The following is a 22,526-nucleotide window of genomic DNA, read 5'->3' as shown; positions in this document are numbered from 1 at the left end:
TAAGTTTCTTCTGATGGTGATACCTTTCTTTACAATGATGTTTTAATGGCATGGTTCAGAACTTCTACTGTTTAAAGACACTGTAACCAAATCTTCATTACATCTTTTCTTTAGTATAGTTCACCCAATAGAGCACAAAAGATGGGATTTCAATAATCACAAGTATTTTCATTTTTGTTTTCTTAGTTATAATTTGCGTTAGTTTCTTCAGTTTATTTGCTGCAGCAGAATGCTTCATTAGAAAAAAAGCTAGAGCTAGAAAGGAGTGCTGCCTTTAAGCTAAGTACTGAATTTTAATATTCCTCAATTGAATTTTAAAGATTTTAGGATGTAATTGGCATTCAGCTGTTAAGTACCCTTTTAAGAAATTAATGTGGACACGTTTACTGAGGATTACAAAATCTTGCCTACATTTTTGGAAACTAGTATAGTCTTGACTTGTTATTGCATGGATTGCTGTGATAGCAAATGTGTTCTGAAAAATTACCAAAAGATTTTTTTTCACGTTTCCATGTTCTTTTAAAGCCTTTCCATGCTAATAAGTTCTTGTAAACCTGCCATGAAAGTTTTTTGTAAGCTCCAAATTTCTGTTGAGTAGCTGTCTAGGAAATGCAGGTGAAACACCAAGCATAATAGATTCTGGAGGCAGAAAACAAAAAAAGGCTTTTTGGAATCTCACAGGCTACCTGTTTGGTGGTAGGATCAGGAGGCAGTGCTCTGAATTATCAGTAAGAGCATATGTAAGTACTATGCATGGTAATAGGTGTCCACATGTTTTAGCTCTGTAGTTTGAATCAACATTAAAATAAAGAAATATTGAAAGTGTTTTCATTAGAGGTACACTTCCAGTTTTAAGGGACATAGTAAATAATAGGTATAGATATTTTGAAATTATTAAGTAAATTTTAATTAAAATTTTCATTATTGTGTTCAGTAGTGTTTGCAGAACTCAGTGGATATACGAGGCACCGAATACCTTTGCTTGCATGGTATGAGAAGGGACTGACCAAACCTAAATAACTATAGCTTTACTTTTGACTTTGAAGAAGCATTGCTTCTTCTATAAGCAATGCAATTTGGGTATATGTGATGTTAAACATTATCACAAATCTTATGTGTTTCTCCTAAAATAGATCAGGTTTTTGGTACTTGAGAACCCTTTATTACAAATTCAGAAAAGTCAATGAATCCCACTACTAGTTTAGATAGCAGAAAAAAAAATCAGAAAAAATAATTCCTAGATATATATGGAGATACCAGATCAAACACCTTAAAAATAGAAGATAAATGTGTTCCACCCCATCTAGTTTTTATGTTTCTCTGTTTATGTGATGGCCTTTTGTTAAAGTCCTTGACATTAACAGAGATTTTGAAATTCATTCTTGCTCTTAGAGAATGAATGTGTAGAAGCTGGATACCTTTCAATTTAGCAGGATAACCCCAACCTTTGGTTATACTCCACAGGTGTAGAAACAATGGAAAGAACCCTCCTCTGCTTTTCCTGCTTGGCTATAGTATTTTCAATGTAAATATCTGTATTTTTTTATGTATCTGTTTCAAGGGAATTTCAGAAACAGAGGAAGAAAATGGAAATCAAAGTGATAAGAATTAGGATTTTGTTTTCACTACACAGCTGATAGATCCCAGCCCCTGCATCTGAGTGTCTAAGCTGGGAGTCATCTTTCATTTTTTGTTTTTCCACTGAGTACTTTGGTAGAAGACTTGTAGGACACAAATATCTAATGTTTTAGTAATTACTGTGTAGTGGCTATGACAGTTTCATTCTTTATCCCTTTTTCACAGTTTGTTAGCAATTTCTTGATTTTAATAGGAGCAGATATTCAAAACCTGTATATTTTAATTTTGACTAAACTTCACCAACTACTTGAAAAAAGAAAAAAATTGAGAAACTATGTATGATGTGAAACTGAGCATTATTGACTTAGGTGGTTTAATATTTAAGGTCTTAATTTTATTTTATTTTTTTAAGAAAAGTGCTTTCCTGATATCTTTGTCTGCTCATCAGACGTTCTATAAGTTAATTCTACCACTAGGCTTTGAATAGGATCTGCTTTGAGAATGATAGTGTTGTACAGCTGTATTTGCCTTGAGTTGGAGCTTGCTCTGTCCCTGGATTTGTGCCAGAAACAAAGAATTATGGAACCTGCCAGAGTCTTGGGCCTGTATTATTTTATTTCCCTGGAGATGTTTACAAGGGGGCTGTTGCTAAACTCCAGATCCATTAAACTGCTGAATCATTACATTTTTTATGGCAGCCAGCTGGCAAGGATGTGTTTCCAAGCACTCACTGTCAGGTACCTTGGAGCACTGCACTCTCAAAAATACCTCCTTATGTTTATTTGTATAAAACTTTGAAGGATGCCACATGACTGCAACATGTAAACAGATACAGATATACAGAAAGAACTTGCATTTGCTGGTTACTAGCTGCATGGTAGAAGTCTCTTTGTGCCCTTTTGGGGCAGTCTGACTTTCGATAGAGAAGGCTAGTTTGTTCTCCTGACCGCTCAGACTGATGTTGAGAGATGCCCTTTTAGGGCATTTCAGGGATGATGCCAATTTTTTTTTCTGTTCCATCTTGTACTTTGGTCAAATGACTCACATGTTCCCTAACTGGCTCATCTCTAGAATACATATGAGAAAGAAGGGGGCATTTTAAACTGCAACAAATACTGCAGTTGCAGTTAGGTATTTTAATTATGCATGGAAATGGTTTTCTTGGAGGCAGTGCTCCCCCCAAATTACATTTTATTCCTGCTTTGTGGCTTTTCTGCTTGCTTGGGTCTGTTTGTAGTTCTGTTTTGATTTGTAGTCTTGGTTTTTTGGAGGGGGAGGGGAGGAAGGGAAGATAGGAAGGGGGGGAGAGGATGTTGAAGTATACTTTCTGTGAGGAAGTGTTGCTTTTCGCCTTCCCTGTCCTTTATTTTTGCAGATCATGGATCAAAACCTCAACAGGAGAAATGCCTATATTTTCATTGTACTGTTTGTCTCAGCCACAAACTTATAATTCAGAAGATGCTTGTGCTGCTCTTAATGTTTTCCCAAAACGACTTCTGCCTTCATTAGATCATGTTTAATATTAATGCACAGCAATTGCTTTTGGCAAAACTAGTGCTTCACTTCCAAACTGCTTTGCAAAAAGAATAAAATGAATATTGTTTTTAAAGAGGTCTAGCCTATTTTCTAGTGACCTTTCCCTAGGAAAAAAATATCTGTAACACAGTACAATGTACGCAAGAAATAATATTTAATCTTGTACTACCTATTACACATTTATTTTCTCTGGGCTTGTCAGAGACAAAGCAGCCTCTATCATGCTTTCAGAAAACCTTGGGGAGTTGCACTAGCACTCAGTAAAGTCTACAGGAGATTTCTGAGCCCATGCATCTCTTTTACAGCAAGTACTTACAAGGGAGCATATGACTAAATGGACTACTGACCTTTGGCCAAGCAAATGTACCTCATGTTAACTGGTTTTTTTTTTTCCAGCTAGCTGGCATCTTAAGATTGCCAGAGATGCATCGGATGTCTGGGAAAAGTCTGTGCCTTTATTTCCTGTTGATAAGCGTAGTATTAAATAATGAAAGAACACTGATATTCCATTAATTTGAAAAGTCTCTTTTTCTTCCTTTCATCCTATTAGAAAAGTTAACAGTTGCAGGGAATACAGTATTTATGTGACAAAGGAGGGAAAGAGGGAGAAGGGAGTGAAAAAGCCTTCAAGATATCTTGAGGTCTTATTTCAGGTTGACTGCATTTTCTTCTTGTATTAAATGATACATCCCTAAATATCTTAAGTTTTCTTTGCTATGAAGATATTGTCCCTGATCAAAACAAGTGAAGTCAGCAAAAAAAGGCAAAGGCTTCCAAATAGATGCTTCAGTACAGTGCATTTCTAAGTATGTTCTACGTTTACATCTGTACAGTAAAGTTTATGTCTTAACAAAGTAAAATTAATCCAAGACTTTGCTGTTAAAGAAATGTAGAATTTTCACATGACAAATGCTAGGCTGCTGTAGGGCAATCTTTCCATTTCTTTTGATTGAGGAAGTAAATAATAGAAAAATTTCCCTCTCCTAAGATATTTATTCAGGAGAATGAAATTAGTTTTGTTGGCAAGAATGGTACTGCTGCAGCATTGTAGTAGAACTGCTGAGGTGTGAAAGAAATACATTTAAATTTTTAGCAAAAAGGCCTGATAATTTTTGGTGCTATGTGTCTGGTATGACTATGGTGCTTGATAAAATCATGGCTAGATATGGCTCTGGCTTCTGGAATCGGCCTTGATGTAACAACAACTTTCTGCTACCCATTCTGTTGGAGAATTAAGACTGCTCCTCTTCTTCCTTAACCCATTTCTTGTCTTGCCTCCCTTTTTCTTGTCTTTCTAAGGACTGGCTGGGCTACAATGCTTCTGGGATAGGTTGATGTAATTTGGTGGCTCAGAACTTCATGATAGACACTGAGACTGTTGTGGATGGGAACATTACTTGCTTGAAATAGTGACATAGAATAATAGAGTAACTGAATTTTTAAAATTTAATATGTGTTAATCTATTTAATTTTGTTTTTTATTATTGTTATTTTATATTTTATATTCTAATTCTTATCTGTTAACAAGGAAAATTGATTTCAGTAATATCTTACGTTATAACCATATCTGTGGTGTTTTACTGCCACGTGTCCTTTAATGTATAATGTGGAATTTATTCTTTTGATTAAATCACCAAATAAAAGTGCCATGTTTTTGGCATGGCAAAATTCACTCGTGTTGTGTGTACTGCTAACATTTTTGAGGAAATGCTTCTTGTTATTTGCTATGATGACAGTGCAGGAAAAAAAAAAAGGAAAGATGAGATGAGATGCTTAGGAAGGGAATAGGATCTATTTGTCTTCTATTCATGAACCCTGACTGCTGCTGCTTTATGGCATATGTACCTATCTTTGTGGAACAGTGTTTCCTAGTTAGCCTGGCGAGATTAAGGATGGTTATGTCTGTCTCTTGGCTATTTTCTAAGGCCTAAACATTCTGGATTATAAGAATTATCTTACATTATTGTAATGATTTTCTCATTGACCCGTCATGATGCAATGTGATTGTACTCTCGTTTGAAATCCCAATGCACAGAATGGTAATAAATAATTTCAATGCTGACTTGTAAGATTTTATTATACTTAATTTGGTGTGAGTAATTGGGAGTGAAGGCTGTCCTTGGATATATTAACAAATGGGATCTTAGTCTCCAGGGAATGAGAGAGTGGCTTTAGACCTTCAGCAGTGTCAAGAATGTTTCATGTTCAGAATGGAATACATGTAGCAATAGTGGTCTGAAAAGATCTAACTCACTTCTGTATTGTAAAAGCATACCAATTAGGAAGTTATTTGTTGAACTATGTTTACTTTAGCCTTTAAAATTGTATACATTATCTTTTTGATGTGCTTTTTTTTCTTATGTTCATTGACAAGGATTCAGCTAGAGTCAGTTATGTTGAAATGACCTGAGTCTTGTGTCACATCATATTTCTTCGCTTATCTAATGTCCTTAGTAAGTTTATTTGCTATCCTCAGGAATATTTTAAAAAATAATAGAAATAGTTGCCTCTAGAAGTCATTACTTGGTGTAAGCAAGGTTCCAGAATTGATAACCTTTGAAAAAATACTGTTTAAATATAAGCAGTTTTATTTATGTGTGTTCAGATGATGGTTTATCTCTTTATTTTGGCATATTGCTTGTTAATGAAAGCACTTCATTGATGTATTTGTAGAAGTAAGGCTGGCAATGTGGTTTTACTGTTTCCATGCATCCCAGCACTTGGTCTCTTGCTTACATGAATAAGTCCTTACAGCACAGTGCTAGCTGGTGTCAGCTCTGCCAAACTCTATCAGTTATACACAAGTTATGCACTACCACAACAGTACTGGAAGTAGCCACATAGCTGTGGCATAGATCCTGACAAGCTCCCCAGTTCAGATCTTAGAAACTATCTTCATGCTAAGAAGATTATTCTACATGGGAAATATTTGATATCCCATTTAGTAAACTCATTTATGAAAACAAGCTCCCAAGAGGAAAAGTAGTGTAAACATTTTTGTTTCTGTGGTATCTCTTCAGTGTTTGCTGAAGGTATTGATTTTGCCTGTCAAAATTTCAGGAAGCATTCTCTTCAAGTGCATGTCTTCGGAGGCTGACAGGATTACAGAGCAGCAGGAGAAAGTGCTGTCAGTTCTAGAAGAAAAGTTTCCAGACCTTCCCCCACGAGAGGAAATCATCTCTGTTCTCCAGGAGACTCAGTTTAACCCTCAAGGTAATCAGTTTTTTAGATATTTTACAAATTTAGTGATCTAAGGAAACCTGAATAGCTAGGCTGATCATGTGTGGTAACAGAAGCAGCAGCATGCTATTTTCTATGACATTTACATGTAGTTATATTTAATTTTAAATTAAATGTCTTAAATTTTTAATCACAGAACGGTGATTTCTGAGATTTTGAGAACTGAGAGAACTTAAAAATAAATATTTTTATATTGCTTTTATGAGTGATTAAGTGCTGGAACAAGTTGCCTGGATATGTCATGATATTTCCTTCTTAGAGGCCTTCTAAAGCTTCCTGAACACATTGGCAGCCTGCTCTGGGTGTTCCTGTAGGGTCTGATCCAGATGACCCTCAGAGATCCCCTCCAACCTCAACTGTTCTTTGATTTACAGAGCATTAAATTATTCCAGATACTTGCTTTACAAGTGTGTGCTAGTAAATTTTTTTATAGTATCTCATTTGTGATATAAAGAATAGAGTACTGTGCCTGAGAAAGCTGGAGAACTATCCATTCTTGCTCTTTCAAGTGGAGTTGCATAAGGCTGAAATGGGCAGACTATGAGATATCAAGAGATAATATGTCAGTCAGAAGATGCTGAAGGAATCAGGAGTTCAGGTACCATCCTCCTGGCTGAGACTTGGGAAGTAGGTGAATGGGTCAGTTAATTTGTAGATGGTGCCATGCTCAGGGTTTTGGATACAGTTATCACAGACACACCTTTGAGAGACCAGGAATGTCAGATGGAATGCAGCTGACCAAGCGAGTCAAGAGTGTTCTGGATGCCAAGATGACTGTTTTGCCCAAGAACTTCTTTACGGTGAGGGTGACGGAGCACTGGCACAGGCTGCACAGGGGAGATGTGGAATGTCCTTCTCTGGAGATATTCAAGACCCACCTGGACGCCTACCTGTGCGACCTGGTGTAGGGAACCTGCTTTGGCAGGGGGTTGGACTCAATCATCTCTTGAGGCCCTGTTATGGTTTTATTTTTGTTGTATTGTTGATATTCCACATTGTAACATCATGTGGTGTATTGGGAGTTAAAGAGTTAAACCATAACAGGCCCCTTCCAACCCCTATGATTGATTCTATACTGATTAGCAGAGCTTTGAACCATGTTCAATAGGGAATGTACTTCAGAGTGGCAGAGAAGAGCTAGGCAACACTGTCACTTTAGAAAGCAGCTGCTAGAAAACATAGAATTGTTCAAAAATTAATTAGACAAGGCTGCTTCAAGAAAGCAACACGGCTGATAGCCCAGCTGAAGTGCTTCTACACTAATGCATGCAGCATGGGAAATAATCAAGAACTGGAAACCACAGTGCAATTAGAAAAATGTGACCTAGTTGCTGTCATAGTAAAGTAGTGGGACAAATTGCCACTGCTGAAACACACCACCTCTGCTTCACTGTGCTCACATCCAGTTTGGTGTCCATAAACATTCAGCAAGCACTGATGAATAGCAGTGAATGCAGTTTTTTTTCTACCCAGAGGAATTCAGTTCCACCCTTTCACACCATGCACACATTTCCTGTCAGAAGCCTTTTCTTTTTTTTTCAGACTGCCCTTCTGCTGCCATCTGTCATGTAGCAACAGTGTGTAAGGGAATAGTAGGCGGGAGGTTCAACCTTTACCTCCATACCACCAACATCCATCCTGTGGGCCAACATAACAAAACAGTAATTGTTTCTTTTGGAACAGGCCTTGGAACAGAGATAAGCAAGGAAGGAGTGAGAAAGTTTCCTTCTTTCCTTCTATGTCAGGAAACAGATAGCTTGCGAAGTGCTACCTCTCAGAAACATCTATAAACAGATTTAGAACCTGTAGTTAAAAATTAAGGATTGGACCAATAACAACATGATCAAAAGAAGCCTACTGATGAATCCTTCTTGCCTCAGCTGCAGAGGCATTGGTCTCACAGGCTGTCATCCTGATGGGAGATTACAAGCACTCAGAAAATGTGAGAACAGGAAAACCAGTGCATGGATGAAATTGAACCTGGCAAGACATGTGAAGAATAACAAAAAACAATTCTATAGCTACACAGTCAGAAGAGGAAAGTATATCCCCTCTAATAAGTTAGAACATAGAACTGGCAACAGCAGGCATGGAGAAGGCTGAGTTAACCAAGTTTATTTGTCTCAGTCTTCACTGACAGTCAAGCTCATCTCTCCCACATCTCTCATGTCCCTGAGACTCCAGGTAGGGTTAAGGGGAGTAAAATGACTCCCTCTGTTGGTGAAGTGGAAGTTCATGACCATATGACTCCTGAAGACATGTCCCAGGGCTCTGAAGGAACTGGCTGATGTGGTTGCCAAGCCACTCTCCGTCATGTGTGAAGAGTCATGGCTGTCAGGTGAAGTCCCTGGTGACTGGAAAAGGGGAACCATCAGTCCAATTTTTAAGAAGGATAGAAAGGATGACATGGGGAACTGGAGGCTGGTAAGCCTCACGTCTGTACCTGGGAAGATTATGGAGTGGATCCTCCTGGAAGCTATGTTAAGGCACATACAAGAGATGATCTGAAGCACCTAGCACAAATATGATGACTCCTCTATGATATAGTAATCAGTGGAAAAAGCAAGAGCAACACCAACTGTTGTTGTCTACTTGGAATTGTGCAAAGATTTTGACACTGTCTCACATGATATTCCTAATTTGGAGACATATGGATTCAATGAGTGGGCTATTCAGTGGATAGAGAAATGATTGGATGGTTGGAGCTAGAGGGCTATGATCAACGGCTCTGTGATCAGGTGGAGGCTGGTGAGAAGTGCGTGAGCCAGTGTTCATCTTAGACCATTGCTCTTCAACATCTTTAACAGCATTTTAGGCAGTGAAATTGAGCACATGCTCAGCAGTTTGCGGACAACAATAACCTGAGTGGTCTATCTGATAAGACAGAAAGAAGAGATGCCAGCCAAAGGACCTGGACAAGCTTGAAAAGTGGGCCCAAGTGAAGCTGACGAGGTTCAAGAAATGCATGGTGCTGCACCTAGGTTGGAGCAGTCCCAGAGAGGAATACAGACAGGAGAAATGGCAATAAAGGGATCAGACCCAGCCAGCACGGGTTCATCAGGGGCAGGTCGTGCTTGTCCAACCTCATCTCCTTCTATGACTGGGTGACCAGACAGGTAGATGAGGGAAAGGCTGTTGATGTAGTCTACCTGGACTTCAGCAAGGCCTTTGACACGGTCTCCCACAGTATTCTCCTAAGGAAACTGGCAGCCCGTGGTGTGGACAGGTTCACTCTTCTCTGGGTGGAGAACTGGCTGGAGGGCCGTGCCCAGAGGGTAGTGGTTAATGGAGTTAAGTCCAGCTGGCGTCCTGTAACGAGTGGTGTCCCCCAAGGGTCAGTTTTGGGGCCCATCTTGTTTAATATCTTTATTGATGACCTAGATGAGGGAATTGAGTGTACCCTCAGTAAGTTTGCAGATGACACAAAGCTGGGAGGATGTGTCAAACTGCCTGAGGGTAGGGAGGCCCTTCAGAGGGATTTGGATAGGCTGAACAGCTGGGCTGAGCAAAATGGGATGAGGTTCAATAAGACCAAGTGCCGGGTCCTGCACTTTGGCCACAATAACCCCATGCAATGCTATAGGCTTGGGGCAGAATGGCTTGAAGAATGTAGAGAGGAAAAGGACCTGGGGGTGTTGGTTGATGCTCGGCTCAACATGAGCCGGCAGTGTGCCCAGGTGGCTAAGAAGGCCAACAGCATCCTGGCCTGTATTAGAAATAGTGTAGCCAGCAGGAGCAGGGAGGTGATCATCCCCCTGTACTCAGCTCTGGTACGGCCGCACCTCGAGTACTGTGTTCAGTTTTGGGCCCCTCACTACAAGAAGGACATTGAGGCCCTGGAGCGTGTTCAGAGAAGGGCAACAAAACTGGTGAGGGGCCTGGAGCACAAGTCTTACGAGGAGCGGCTGAGGGAGCTGGGATTGTTTAGTCTGGAGAAGAGGAGGCTCAGAGGAGACCTTATTGCACTCTACCACTTCCTGAAGGGGGGTTGTGGTGAGGAGGGGGTAGGCCTCTTCTCCCTGATAAGTAATGACAGGACGAGAGGGAATGGCCACAAGTTGCGCCAGGGAAGATTTAGATTAGACCTCAGGAAGCATTTCTTTTCTGAAAGAGTGGTCAGGCACTGGAATGGCCTGCCTAGGGAGGTGGTTGAGGCACCATCCCTAGCGCTGTTCAAGAAGCGTTTAGATGAGGTGCTAAAGGACTTAATTTAGTAGTTGGGTAGAGATAGTGATAGGAGGATGGTTGGACTAGATGATCTTATAGGTCCTTTCCAACCTTATGAACTTATGAACTTATGAACTTATGAGAACTTTCTGAGAGCAGCCCTGATAAGAAAGACTTGGAGGATCTGGTGAAAAAACAGTTTAGCAAGATGGCAGTGCAAACCTAAAGCCAAGAAGGTCAACTGTATCCTGGGCTACAACAGAAGAGGGATGGGCAGCAGGGCAAGAGTGGTGATTGTTCCCTTCTGCTTTGCCCTCCACAGACTCCATCTGGAGTACGGCATCCAGCTGTGGGGCCCCCAACACAAAGAAAATAAGGAGTTGTCCAGAGGAGGCCATGAAGATGATGAGAGGGCTGGAGCAATACTCATACAAAGAAATGTTGAGGGAGATGGGATGTTCAATCTGGAGAAGGCTCTTGGGAGACCTAGTTGCAGCCTTCCAGAACTTAAAGTGGTCTTATAAACAGGAAGGAGACCAAATTTTTACGTAGTCTGATTGTTATAGAATCATGGAATCATTAGAGTTGGAAAAAAGCCCTAAGATCATCTAGTCCAACTGTCAATGTGTTATCACCATTCCTTCTAAAATGTGTATCTGAATGCCACATCTACATGTTCTTGAGCACCTGTAGTGGCATTGACTCTACCACCTCCCTGGGCAACCTGTTCCAATACTTTACCACTCTTTCTGAGAAGAAATTTTTCCTGTTATCTAACCTGAACTTTCCCTAACTCAGTTTGAAGCCTTTACCTCTCATCCTATCGTTAGTTACCTGAGAGAAGAGACTTTGACTGACTGAGACTAAAGAAGTGGGAAAACTGTAATTCTTTCATTTACTTGTACTAGAAAAACTGAAGGCATTTTGACATATTTTCAGTGATAAAAGCTGGAAATGTTTGAACACGATATCAGGTAACAGGGTTGAGAACTTAACCTCTGAGTGCCTGAGGAAAATTCTTAAAACTCCCACATTATATTTTATATCTTCATTAGATTGCATCTGCTACTAAGTTGTTAGCTCAGAGTGAGTATTGAATTGCTGAGATACTTTTATGTTAGATATGTCAGGTACCCAAAGCACTCATGTAGACTTGCAATGTTTTTTTCACTGTTAGCTGCCTGCCCATTTGCTGAATCCCCTCATGTGATTTCAGTCATTCAGCCTGAAATGGTAAATAAAGGCAGAATTTGAGGTGCTTCTCCCTTTCTGCCTTCTTTCAGTGAGGTCACAGATTAAATTAGTTCAGGGCTGTAAGGTTTTGGATAGTTTCCAGATGTTTTAATGGCATTAGTCAAGAAATGATAATTAGAAAATGAACAGAAAATGGCCTGGAGTGGAAATGCACAGTGAATATGGCTTTTAAATAACTCAGTTCTTAATTCTGTCAGTTGCTGTGGAAGGTGATTTAGTAGCATCATGCACTTGTTTGTACATGGCAAACAATGTTTTTTTTAATAAATGATGTTTCTTCCCCTAGTATTCAATACTGAACTTGGAGATTTGACGGATTCAGTTTGCGTGATGTTTGTTGCCAATAGTTTTTGTGTTTCATGTGAACAAGTTATTATGATACTTGTTGTTTGTTTGTTTCACAGTTATTGTTTGCTAGGTATTATGGGTACAGATGTGCATATGCATATGTTTATGTGGCGTTTATATTTATAAAGTGCCAATGAGTTTCTGAAGTCCTTTGAAGACACTGATTTCTGCTGAACATTCTACATTATGTATCTGCTATTTTACATTATATTAGGAAAAATTGGAAACAAAGAAACAAAATATTCCAAACAACTTGATTTCATGCAGATTTTAGTAGTTGGCTTGAATTCATGAATTCACTTATTAATTCACTTATTTGAGGTGCCCTGGTCTGCAGCCCACCAGAAATTCTGTAAGGTACATACAAATATTTTTAAAAGGACAGACATAATGTATGACCATCAGCTTGTCAATCGGTTGAATGCAGTATTTGGACTCTATACAAAAACAGTAACAAGAGAATTTGTTTCATTGTCTTTAAGTGGGTATTTGGCTCCCTTTAAAAAATCACTCTTGCAAAACTCATTTTGAATGTTACCTAGCTAAGCTTTTAAAAAGCGTGGACATTTTGTTTGTCATTTTGTGCTGACATAAGTGGTTCTTTGCTTTGTTTGTATATCTGTGTGGCTACTTTGTATTTTGGATGGTATATTACAACTGTGTTTCTATTTACGATATATCTATTATACAGCTTTCTAAGTTAAGCTTATACCTTTGAAGAAACTTAGTCATGTGGATTCTGAATACCCTGTACTTAGCTGTATCTATGTGTAAGGATGGTCTCTGTATTCATTAATCAGTAGCTGGAACTCAGTTGACCAAAGAAGTGTGAATGTTCACATGATTTCATTTCATTGCAGGAGACTGAAGTCGTCTTTATACCTTGGTGCTGCTATTTTTTATTTTTTTTTAAATCTCTTCCTTGCTAAAAGAAATCATCTGGAAATGTTATGCACTGAATTATTACCATTCATGAAATATCAATATTCTGGTAGAGTATCACGAAGTACAGAAGGCTCAGAATTAATGTTAAGGTTCAAGCTGTGTTTTTAATTTATGTTGCTGTTTCTGTTCAGCTATGAGTGTCTGGATGTATTGAAATTGTTTTTTTTCTTGACACAGGTGCAAGCCTCGAGGAAGTTATGCTGAAGGATCTCAAGGAGATTTCAGATGGGGAAGTCAAGATAGCAATTAGCACAGTGCACATGACTCTAGAGGTAAGAGAAAGCCCAAATAATTTAGTTGTTAAGTAGCCCTAATGCATAAGGAAAGAGTTCTTTAACAATGATTTTGAACTTTGCATTTTCTTAAGATTATATATGAGCAGAATTTTCACTAACTTTGAAAGAGTCTGACTATCAGTGTTGTACTTCTGATTCCTAGTAGTTCAGTGGTGTGTAAGACAGTGGCACCAGCAAACTGGAGCCTTTGGGCAGCCTGAATGTGTAAGCTTTTACTCAACCTTCAGTAGGGTTTTGTTCTTCTCTTCGCTTGTGTTGTGCTATACAATTTAGCACTTCCTTGCCTCTTAGAAAGTAGGGAGTATCCTTTTACTCCTTACACCCTGAAACTGTGTGATGAACTGTGTCCATTGCTACGTGTGTGGAGAGACCATACATATCTAAATGCTGATACAATAAATAAATGAATGAATGAATGAATGAATGAATAAATAAGGACATTGTTAGGACAGGAGTCCATAGAATTTTGGTGTTTTGAATCAAAACTATAAATTTTTCTTAATGAGTGTGCCTGAGATAGTCTGAAAGAGCCTGCTTTTATTTTCATTCTCAACCAGACGCAAACATTTTGCAATCTGTTATAGAAAATTTCTGTGATATGTTTTATGTAATTATGTCAAGATAACTGGTATTATGGGTGTCAGAATATCTGGACCTGAAGTAGACATAAAAATTATTGTATTTGGCAAGCAAAGGAAAGTGCTTCTGTGGATGAAGAAGTTTCTGGTACAGTCTGACTAATGATAATCCACACATCTCTGCTTTTTTTTCTTCAGCTTCTATGGTAAGATATTCAAAGCAATCTTTGTATCAAAGCATCAAGCAATGAAACAGAATTTGTTAATTTTTTCATGTCAAGCAGGCTTTACATGCTCAAAACATTCACTGCTTCATTAACTGTAAGTTTGCTTATGAAAAATATACTGAAATGGGGAGTAAAGATGAGGGGGAAAAGTATTACAGGATAAATCCCCAGAAGAGGAGATAAGCATTCAAAAGTTCTTTAATAAACTCTTCCTCTTATTTTGTTTTAAATCTTTCTTTTTTTACTTTGTCAGTTTCAGTGAATGGCATGTAGAATGAGCTAGTAACTAGGAACTAGATTTAGCATTATAGTTTATTTTAACTTTTCATAGACCGCACAGAACTCAGGCCTTATACTCCACACATCCAAGCTCCAGCTAAACTTGGTGAACTCATCTTTGCTGCTCAGAGTAATGTCCTGAAACTATTCCTTGTGGAAACTGAATTTGGCAGTGATAAGTTTTCACAGTCCTAAAAGCAGGCCAGTCTTCAAACTCTTCTCAGCGACTGTTTAACATATGATGCCAGCACAATTTGTTCAAGGAGTGGCAATATCTGGTGATCAAACAATCGAAGTTTCACAGTTTTTTTGTTTTTTTTTTTTGGATGCATCTAGTGGCTGTTGGGAAAGAATAGTAGATTCTGTTGTAGGTAAAGAGAACAAATGAGTTTTTTCTGAAGACATGATTTTTAATCATAAATTTAGTAATTTTATTAGTTAACATTACTTAGTATTATTGGGTCCCTCCACCTATTGCTGTGAATATTTTGCATTTTAAGAGAGTTACTTTTCTGAGAGGCTTTTTTTTTAGTTATGACTTTCATAAACTCATACTTTGTTCTAAAAAGGATTGTTAATTTCATTGCTGAAGTGCAATTTTGCATTTACTGTATTACTGCAGTTTGTTCAAATGTTTTCTGAAACTTCTTATTTACAGTGTTTCACTAGTACAAGACATTGTTAATTTTTTCTCTTTCTCTTTTTTTTTTTCTTTAAGCTGTTGAGGATGATATGGTCTGCACCATGATAAAGAGGGTGGCTTGCAAAACTTTCTGAGCTATTTACTTCACTTAGTATTGGAAACATGGTATCCATAAGGGAATTACAAACAGAACTGTCCAGATCCATGTTCAGTTTAGATTTTAGTTATAACCTGAGAATTCACAAATTTAATGGCTTTGGGATTTTCTCAGCAATTCCAATGCTAAATATATACTCATCCTGAAATTGCTCTGCAGACATTACCTGATTAAGGGAATGTGATGCACAGACTTGCTGCAGGTGGTGAATTTGTGTGTGTTTGCTTCTTCGGAAATTTCACAAGGTCACATTGTTTCCTAAATAAACAGATAAGTAAAAGCATTTTTCATTAAAGTGCTTGTATAGGTTCAGTTGTTTGCTTTGATTTGGTGTTTTATCATATAGCTGATACTGCTAAAACCAAAGACAGTGGTTCTGTGATTATACTTTTGTAAGCTGTTCACAAGCATGCACCTCCTGCTGTGATATATGGATATATATCATAAAGAATGAAAGTGTTATAGCTCAGTACTCAAGCTCTGATTTCAGACATTTCACAATAGTGAATACAGTCAGAAATCAGTAAGGCTTATATTCTAACAAATGTCTCATCTCATTAGCACATCCTCAGATAATTTTATGGTTTTCTTAGCAACATTTCTGGCAAGTTTACAGATTTTTGTTGAGAGTAAATTCTGAAAAAATTAGTTATTGGGAGGATGGAAGTTCTTAGACAAATATTGTCCTGGAGCTAAGTTTCTTTCATAGAATCATATTATCATAGAATGGTTAGGGTTGGAAGGAACCTTTAAGATCATCTAGTTCCAACCCCCCTGCTATAGGTAGGGAAAACTCCCTCTCAACTAGGTTGCTCAAAACCCCATCCAGCCTGGCCTTGAATGCCTTCAAGGCAGGGGTAATCACAACCTCACTGGGCAACCTGTTCTTTTTTCCCTTCTTTGCCAGTGATTTCCTGTGTTAGATAAATAATTTGTTTCCTCAGTTTCCTGTGTTTAGCTGAGGATGTTAATATTTGTTTTGTGATTGTTCCATTTTGTTAAATCATTTGAAGTCTGTCCTAGATATGTTGTTATAAATACTGTTTTTATTAGTTCTGATTCACATTTTGTATTACCTGTGAAAATGTTTTCTTGGCTCTATATTTTGTAAGGATGAAATGATAGTAACTAATAAGTCATCAATTGGAAGTTAATACAATTACTGAGTGCCGTTGCGTAACAATACTTAGACGTGTAGAACACACAAAGGCAGACTCCTATTCTCAACAATTTCTTGTGAAGATGTGAATGCAGTAACTAATAAAGCATTGCTCTCAATGCCTTATTTGTATGTTGATGCTGATATTATTCAACTATGTGTGATTTAGATCCATTCTCTGCTGGCTTACTACTTGTCAGCTGGATAATATTTAAGTATCCTGAGAGAGGAAAAGTTTTCAGATGTTGATGGAATAGAAAGTGTTGACATGAAGGCAGGGAACTGTTCAGATTTCAGTGTGAATTCGTGTGAAGCTTTATGTTTTTTTGAGATAACAACTTTTGGATCTGGGCTTCTTAGATTTAGGTAGCATTAAAGTTTGGTTTGTAAGTTGAAATCAGATGTGTCTCCAGTGACTGGTTGCCAGATTACATGCTACGTAGATTTCATATAAATAGTGGCTTTTTTTTTGTGTGTGTGTGTGTGTAATGTAGGGGGAAAAAAAAAACATCAAAGCCCATATTACAGTTATTTTTGTTGCCCTTTACCGCAAAGTTTCCCCAAGTCATAATAATGATTACTCATAGGATACTGTAGCAAAATTCAGTGGATGCATTGTAGTTAATTTCTATTACATTATGTTATACCCTGAGAGTATGTTTTGCTTGTTCTCTGCTGGAATTCTCTTGGAAATGAGAAATATCTTCTCAATGTGACTTTTGTGAAAGTCATTTCTTTTTCCTGAGAAATGAACACTTACTTTGTAAACTGAACTCTATTTTCTGCTTTTGTAGGCTGACTACAGAAGATAAAAATTCAGTTTTCATGCGTGATCACTTTAGTTGAAACGATGCCTGAAGTTAAGGCTTAGTAATACATCTGTTGGACTGAGTCCTTAATCTTCTGTTTCGTGAAAATTTATTCTAACTCTTTGCAGAACTTGAAATAAGTTTGGATGATAGAAAAAATCAAACTCTTCCAGTGATAATCAAGGCAGTCCATCGAAAATATGGCAAATAGTCTATGTGACACCACCTAGTAGTCCAAATAAACTAAGGATAGTACCAAGAAAAGCTCTGGCTCATGCAGTAAGTTTCCTCTTTGTGGTCTTAGTGAAACTCAAAGTGATTGTTCCAGCAACCAGAACACGTGTTTGGAAGCACAGTAGATCTGCTTCCCATTGGATAAATAGTGGAAATAGAAATGCAATTTTATTTTTACACTATTTTTTAATAGTAGTTTGGCATGCAACAATGCTGCGAATTTGTTTTGCACATATGTGTATAGTAAAAAACTGTGGGAGTACTCATATAATACACAAAGCAAGGATCTCTGTCTCAGCCGATGCATATAGAACAAGTGATAGGTAGGCTATTATGCATTGTTATGTGAATCTCCAACATTCTAGTTTGAAGGTTTTAGCCTTTTCTGTTTATCTGTAATGACTAGATCATAGTTACACATTCAGTAACTTTTTTCTTGTGGTATAAATATAAACATATTTTAAATGACATCAAATTGGCACATGAATTTGTTTTTAATGCTAAAAACAAAACAAGAAGAAAGCCCCAAGTAAACATGTTAACATTTAATCTTCCAGTAATGGAATTGGAAACAAAATTCTCAGTAACTTACAATAGCAATGCTGTGTAGAGATATTTTTCTGATGCCTGTTGTGAGAAGTTAGGGTATGTAAAATAAATGATGTATGGAGCTGTAGGAATGCGACTTTTGCAGACTACCTTATGTCTAAGGAACATTAAACATAGGGTTCTCGTTTAGCAAATAAATAACCATTCATTTCAATGGCTGCATAGTCTGGACTTTTGTGCATATTTTTGCAAAGATGAGAAGAGGCCATTAGGGATTTAATATAAAATAAATCGCCAAGGGGTCTTCTTGTAGTCCTAGTCTTTCTGCCACATGGTGTGTCACTAATGTGCATAAATGGGCTTAAATGAATTTGTTATCTGTATTACATTTGCAGTATGTATATATTTATATATTATTTTTTAATTGTGTTTAAAAATAAAACATTAAATACATCATTTCTGAGAGTTGAAAACATACCATTTGTAAATAAATCAACCTTAATTAAGGTCTTAAAATGTCAGTGTGTGAGATCTGCCTGTAGGAAAATGTGTAACATATATAGTACATAAAGCTTAAATATACTTCTTTTTGCTTTTTTAGAAGCATTAGGAGGGTTAGGTTGTCACCTTATAGGATTGTGTAATGCAGTCAAACATGCATTAATGTAAATATCACACTCATATTTAAATGTCAGAATGCAGTGTTCTGGAGGATGATGACCTGATGCATCAACGTGAGTACCTCAACTGCAATGAGTATGATCCAAGGTGGGGAGAGCTGAGAAAGATCTGCTGAATTCTCCATTGCAGTTATTTCTTCATCTTCAAAGGTGTTAAAAGAAGTGGGTAGGAAGAATCTTAAATTAACTGCTCAAAATTAACTATTTGAAATGTAAATTGTAAGCCCAGCATTGGTCATAGTGATTACCAGGACTGCATGTAGTTTTAAATTAAGATCAGAGTCTTTTTGGAGATCATGTGGGTGTGTTATGGGATTAAGTGCCCCTATGCACTAAGATATGTCCATGTGAAGTCATGGAATGTATGAGGCAAAGTATTTATTGGGGTCCCTCCTAACATGACAAAGAAAGAAAACTACTAAAATTTGCCAGGGCAGTTTTGTTGATCAGTAAGTCCAAAATCAGCCTATGGACATTAAATAATAATTTATCAAAGTCATCTTTGAAAGATGTATTTATTTTCTTCTATAATGCTTTCATGACTCATGTAGTAAACCAGAAGCATCAGAGACTGTGTACTTGCAGTATCTCTTACCTCTTGTCTGAGGTACACAGTTCTGCATACAACGATGCCAATTCTGCAGAAGTGTGTGTTCATTTTCAGTTTATTTCAATGTCTAAAGAAATTGTATAGACTTTATCTGTTAAATTTTATCTGACATTTTTTCTAAATTTGGTCTGCTATTGTTTTGCTCAATCTTGGTTTAAAAGTTAATAAAGTAAAATAGCTGCTAGAATGATTAAACGAATAAAGATGCACATTAGCTTAATATACTAACATTTACCATGAAAATGTACTTGTATTTACAAGCCTATTATTCAAGAAGATAAACTGTATTTTCTTTTGTATTGTTTCTGAAATGTATTTCTCTACATAAAATCTTTATTATACATGTTAACTATCTTTATGAAGTATGACTTTATAACATACATATCTCTCAGCTGAATAAAGCAATATCTATAGTATCATTATTGAATTGCATTCCTGACTTCTACAAAGCTGACTAATTCATCATTTGTGTACTCTCCTAGTTCTTGTCAGTAGCATTTCAGCTCAGCTGTTCATGGGGCATAGACATTGACAGCGGGAGGTGCTGTTTTGAGAAATGTTCAGCATAAAAATAGTTTTTTGTATGAAATACATTATACTTTTTCTTATGTTAATGTAAAATATAACTTCAACACTTAATACTTTAAGATCTGGTCATAATGCATGGAAATAAAGAGACTGATAATATGACTAACAGACTAAAAGCAATAGAAGTATTACAGAAAAGTTAGATTTGCTTTTCTGCTATTTAGTTCTTTTTTTTTTTTTTTTGCTATTATGTGGGAAACAGTGTACAACATTAAACTGTTGATCCAAGATTACCAAATAGTTCAAGCTATAAGTATGTCAAATAATATGTCTTGTGTTTGTTGGTGTTAGTATTACTGCATAAGACCACAGTTGTATCCACATGCGGTGACAGATAGATAAAGAATATTTCTAAGCAAATATCTTTCTTGGTGACTGCTTTTCTATTTTTCATTATGAAATTAAAAACAAAACAAAACATAACACGTACCGGTAAAATAATTAATTTTTATGAAGAGTGATGATAATTTGTGCAGAAAAACAAAAAATCTGCTGTCCTGAACTATGAATTTTTCCTATCTGTTTGGCAAATCATTTACATAAACAATTTTTGAACTGGAATTTAAGTGAATGCTTATCACTTGTAAACATTATGATAGCCTGTTTAATTAGTACATACCAGTTAATTTTATATATTCTGCTACATATTAGGAGCTCGGTCTTGGAACTATAAGCCATTTTAAAATGTAGTAATTTTGGAATTTTATATTAATTAGATAAATTAATTAATTAGAAGTGCTTTGTAATTTTTTTTTCCTGCTTTTGTGTGCTCTGGTTAGATGTTTACAGGGAAGATCCATCTTACAACAGCATGTAACTGGGTATGCTGTGTGCTTGCTTTGAGTCAAGTGCTGTGTCTGACTGAAAGTTTCATGGTGCTAATTTATGAAACACGTATAATATTTTTCACCTAAGCTACTAAATATAGATGGAACTTAATAATTATAAGAGTAAAGTTTTTGAAGTTTTAGAGAGCTTTTTAGTGCATTTTTTCTGAAAAGTATCTGCTTGATTTTTTTTTAAATTAGTTTTCCTTCAGGCTGAGTCTCAGTAAGTTGATTTTCATTATTTTCTTCATATTTGATTATACAACATTCCTATTATATTATTCAACCAAAATATGCTTTGACTGAAAACTCTGCTGTGGAGAGATTTTCCTTTGTCCTGCTTGCATAGTTTTTGTGATTTTTTTTTTTAATTTTTGTAGTTTTTTTTATAAAGTCACAGATTTCTCATTAATGTTCATATTAAAAAAAAGAAAAAGTACAACTGAATACTTACGTATGCTGTAATCTTGCCACTCTCAATGAATTAGGATTTCTTATGTGTATTTGACAGCTGTTATCCAGGATTCTTTCAGTCTCCACTCTATCTGAACATAGTATTTACACTGTTGTAAAACAAAAAAAATGTTTATTGAGGTCAGTATGGTTACACTGAATGAAAATTCATGCAGTTGATTATTTTATAATACCAAATAATTTATACTGTATAGTATGTGCTTGTAGAGATAGACTATTCAGGTATATACACAGCTCTTCTGTGATTGTGAGAGAGTGTTACCTTCAATTTCTAAGAAGGAAATGTGTTAATGTTCCCTGCTGTAAAGGATGAAGGTTCTCTTTGGCCCTACTTTTGTTGTTAATATATTTTTCCTGGACTCCATTTTTCCTTTACGACTGTCTCAAAAGGGACTCTCCTAGTGTATGTTCAGAACAGTGCAAAGTCTGACCTCTGAAAGTTCAAGGTAGCAGTTTTGCTAATTGCTCTCATAACTTCACCAGGAATAGAGAACGTTATCATTTTTGTGGTTGCTCTGTCCAAGACTGCTTTCATAATGTGTATCTTCTAACAGTCCTTCTCTGTAAATAGCAGGTCCAGTGAGGTACCTGTAGTGACTTTCTTGCTTCTACTGTGTTATATTTCTAGCAAATGTTTAGTAAGTTCTTTTTACAGAATGACAAATATCACTACTAGGTATTCTGACTTCATTTTACTATTTCTATGTTGCAGTTGTTCATATTTTCAATGATTTTTCAGAAACCTAGGTTCTCAAAAAAACCCCCAAAAAACTCCAAACAAACAACCAAAACAAACAACAACAACAAAAAAAACCAAACAACTACATTCTTTCAGATACAGACTTGTAAACATTACACTGGGAATGTTCTTGAAGTCTTTACAGTTTTTTTCCCTCTTGGAAGCAAGAAGAGATCTGTCAGCTTTCTGGACCTGGACTTGACACAAAATTCATAGAATGTTCTAACAGCTGTGAGATAGGGCATCCATGACTTCTCTTAGTAACCTGCTCCAGTGCTTCACTACCCTGTAAGAAAAGAATTTCTTCCTGAGATCAACTCTAGATCTCCCTTGTTCTAGTTTAAAACCATTCCACCTTGTCCTATTACTATTATCAGAACATGTAAGAAGTCACTCTCCCTCCCATTTATAACTGCCCTTGAAGTTCTGGAAGGCCACAGTGTGCCCCTTTTCTTCTCCAGGCTGAACAATCCCAGATCCCTCAATTCTTTTTTCATAGAAGAGGTGCTCCACCCCTGTAATCTTCAATGGCCTCCTCTGGACTAGCTTCAATAACTCCACATATTTCTTGTGCTGGAAGTACAGTACTCCAGATGGTACCTCAAGAGG

The 22,526-nt window shown here is 36.9% G+C and overlaps 1 protein-coding gene across 1 annotated transcript in view; it reads left to right on the top strand.

Annotated features, from left to right (window-relative positions):
- Positions 1 to 22,526, top strand: part of PRUNE2 (prune homolog 2 with BCH domain) — a 132,243-nt gene that overhangs the window by 32,683 nt on the left and 77,034 nt on the right. The window contains exons 5-6 of the mRNA XM_065745526.1: positions 6,175 to 6,327; positions 13,246 to 13,340. Coding sequence (XP_065601598.1) covers positions 6,175 to 6,327; positions 13,246 to 13,340 — 248 coding nt within the window. The remainder of the gene's footprint in view (positions 1 to 6,174; positions 6,328 to 13,245; positions 13,341 to 22,526) is intronic.

Source organism: Cyrtonyx montezumae, unplaced genomic scaffold, assembly GCF_038088225.1.
Source record: "Cyrtonyx montezumae isolate F1298 unplaced genomic scaffold, pur_monq_1.0 scaffold_36, whole genome shotgun sequence".
Classification (NCBI taxonomy): Eukaryota; Metazoa; Chordata; class Aves; order Galliformes; family Odontophoridae; genus Cyrtonyx; species Cyrtonyx montezumae.
The sequence above is the reverse complement of the archived record's forward strand: the minus strand, read 5'-3'. Positions and strand labels throughout refer to the sequence as shown.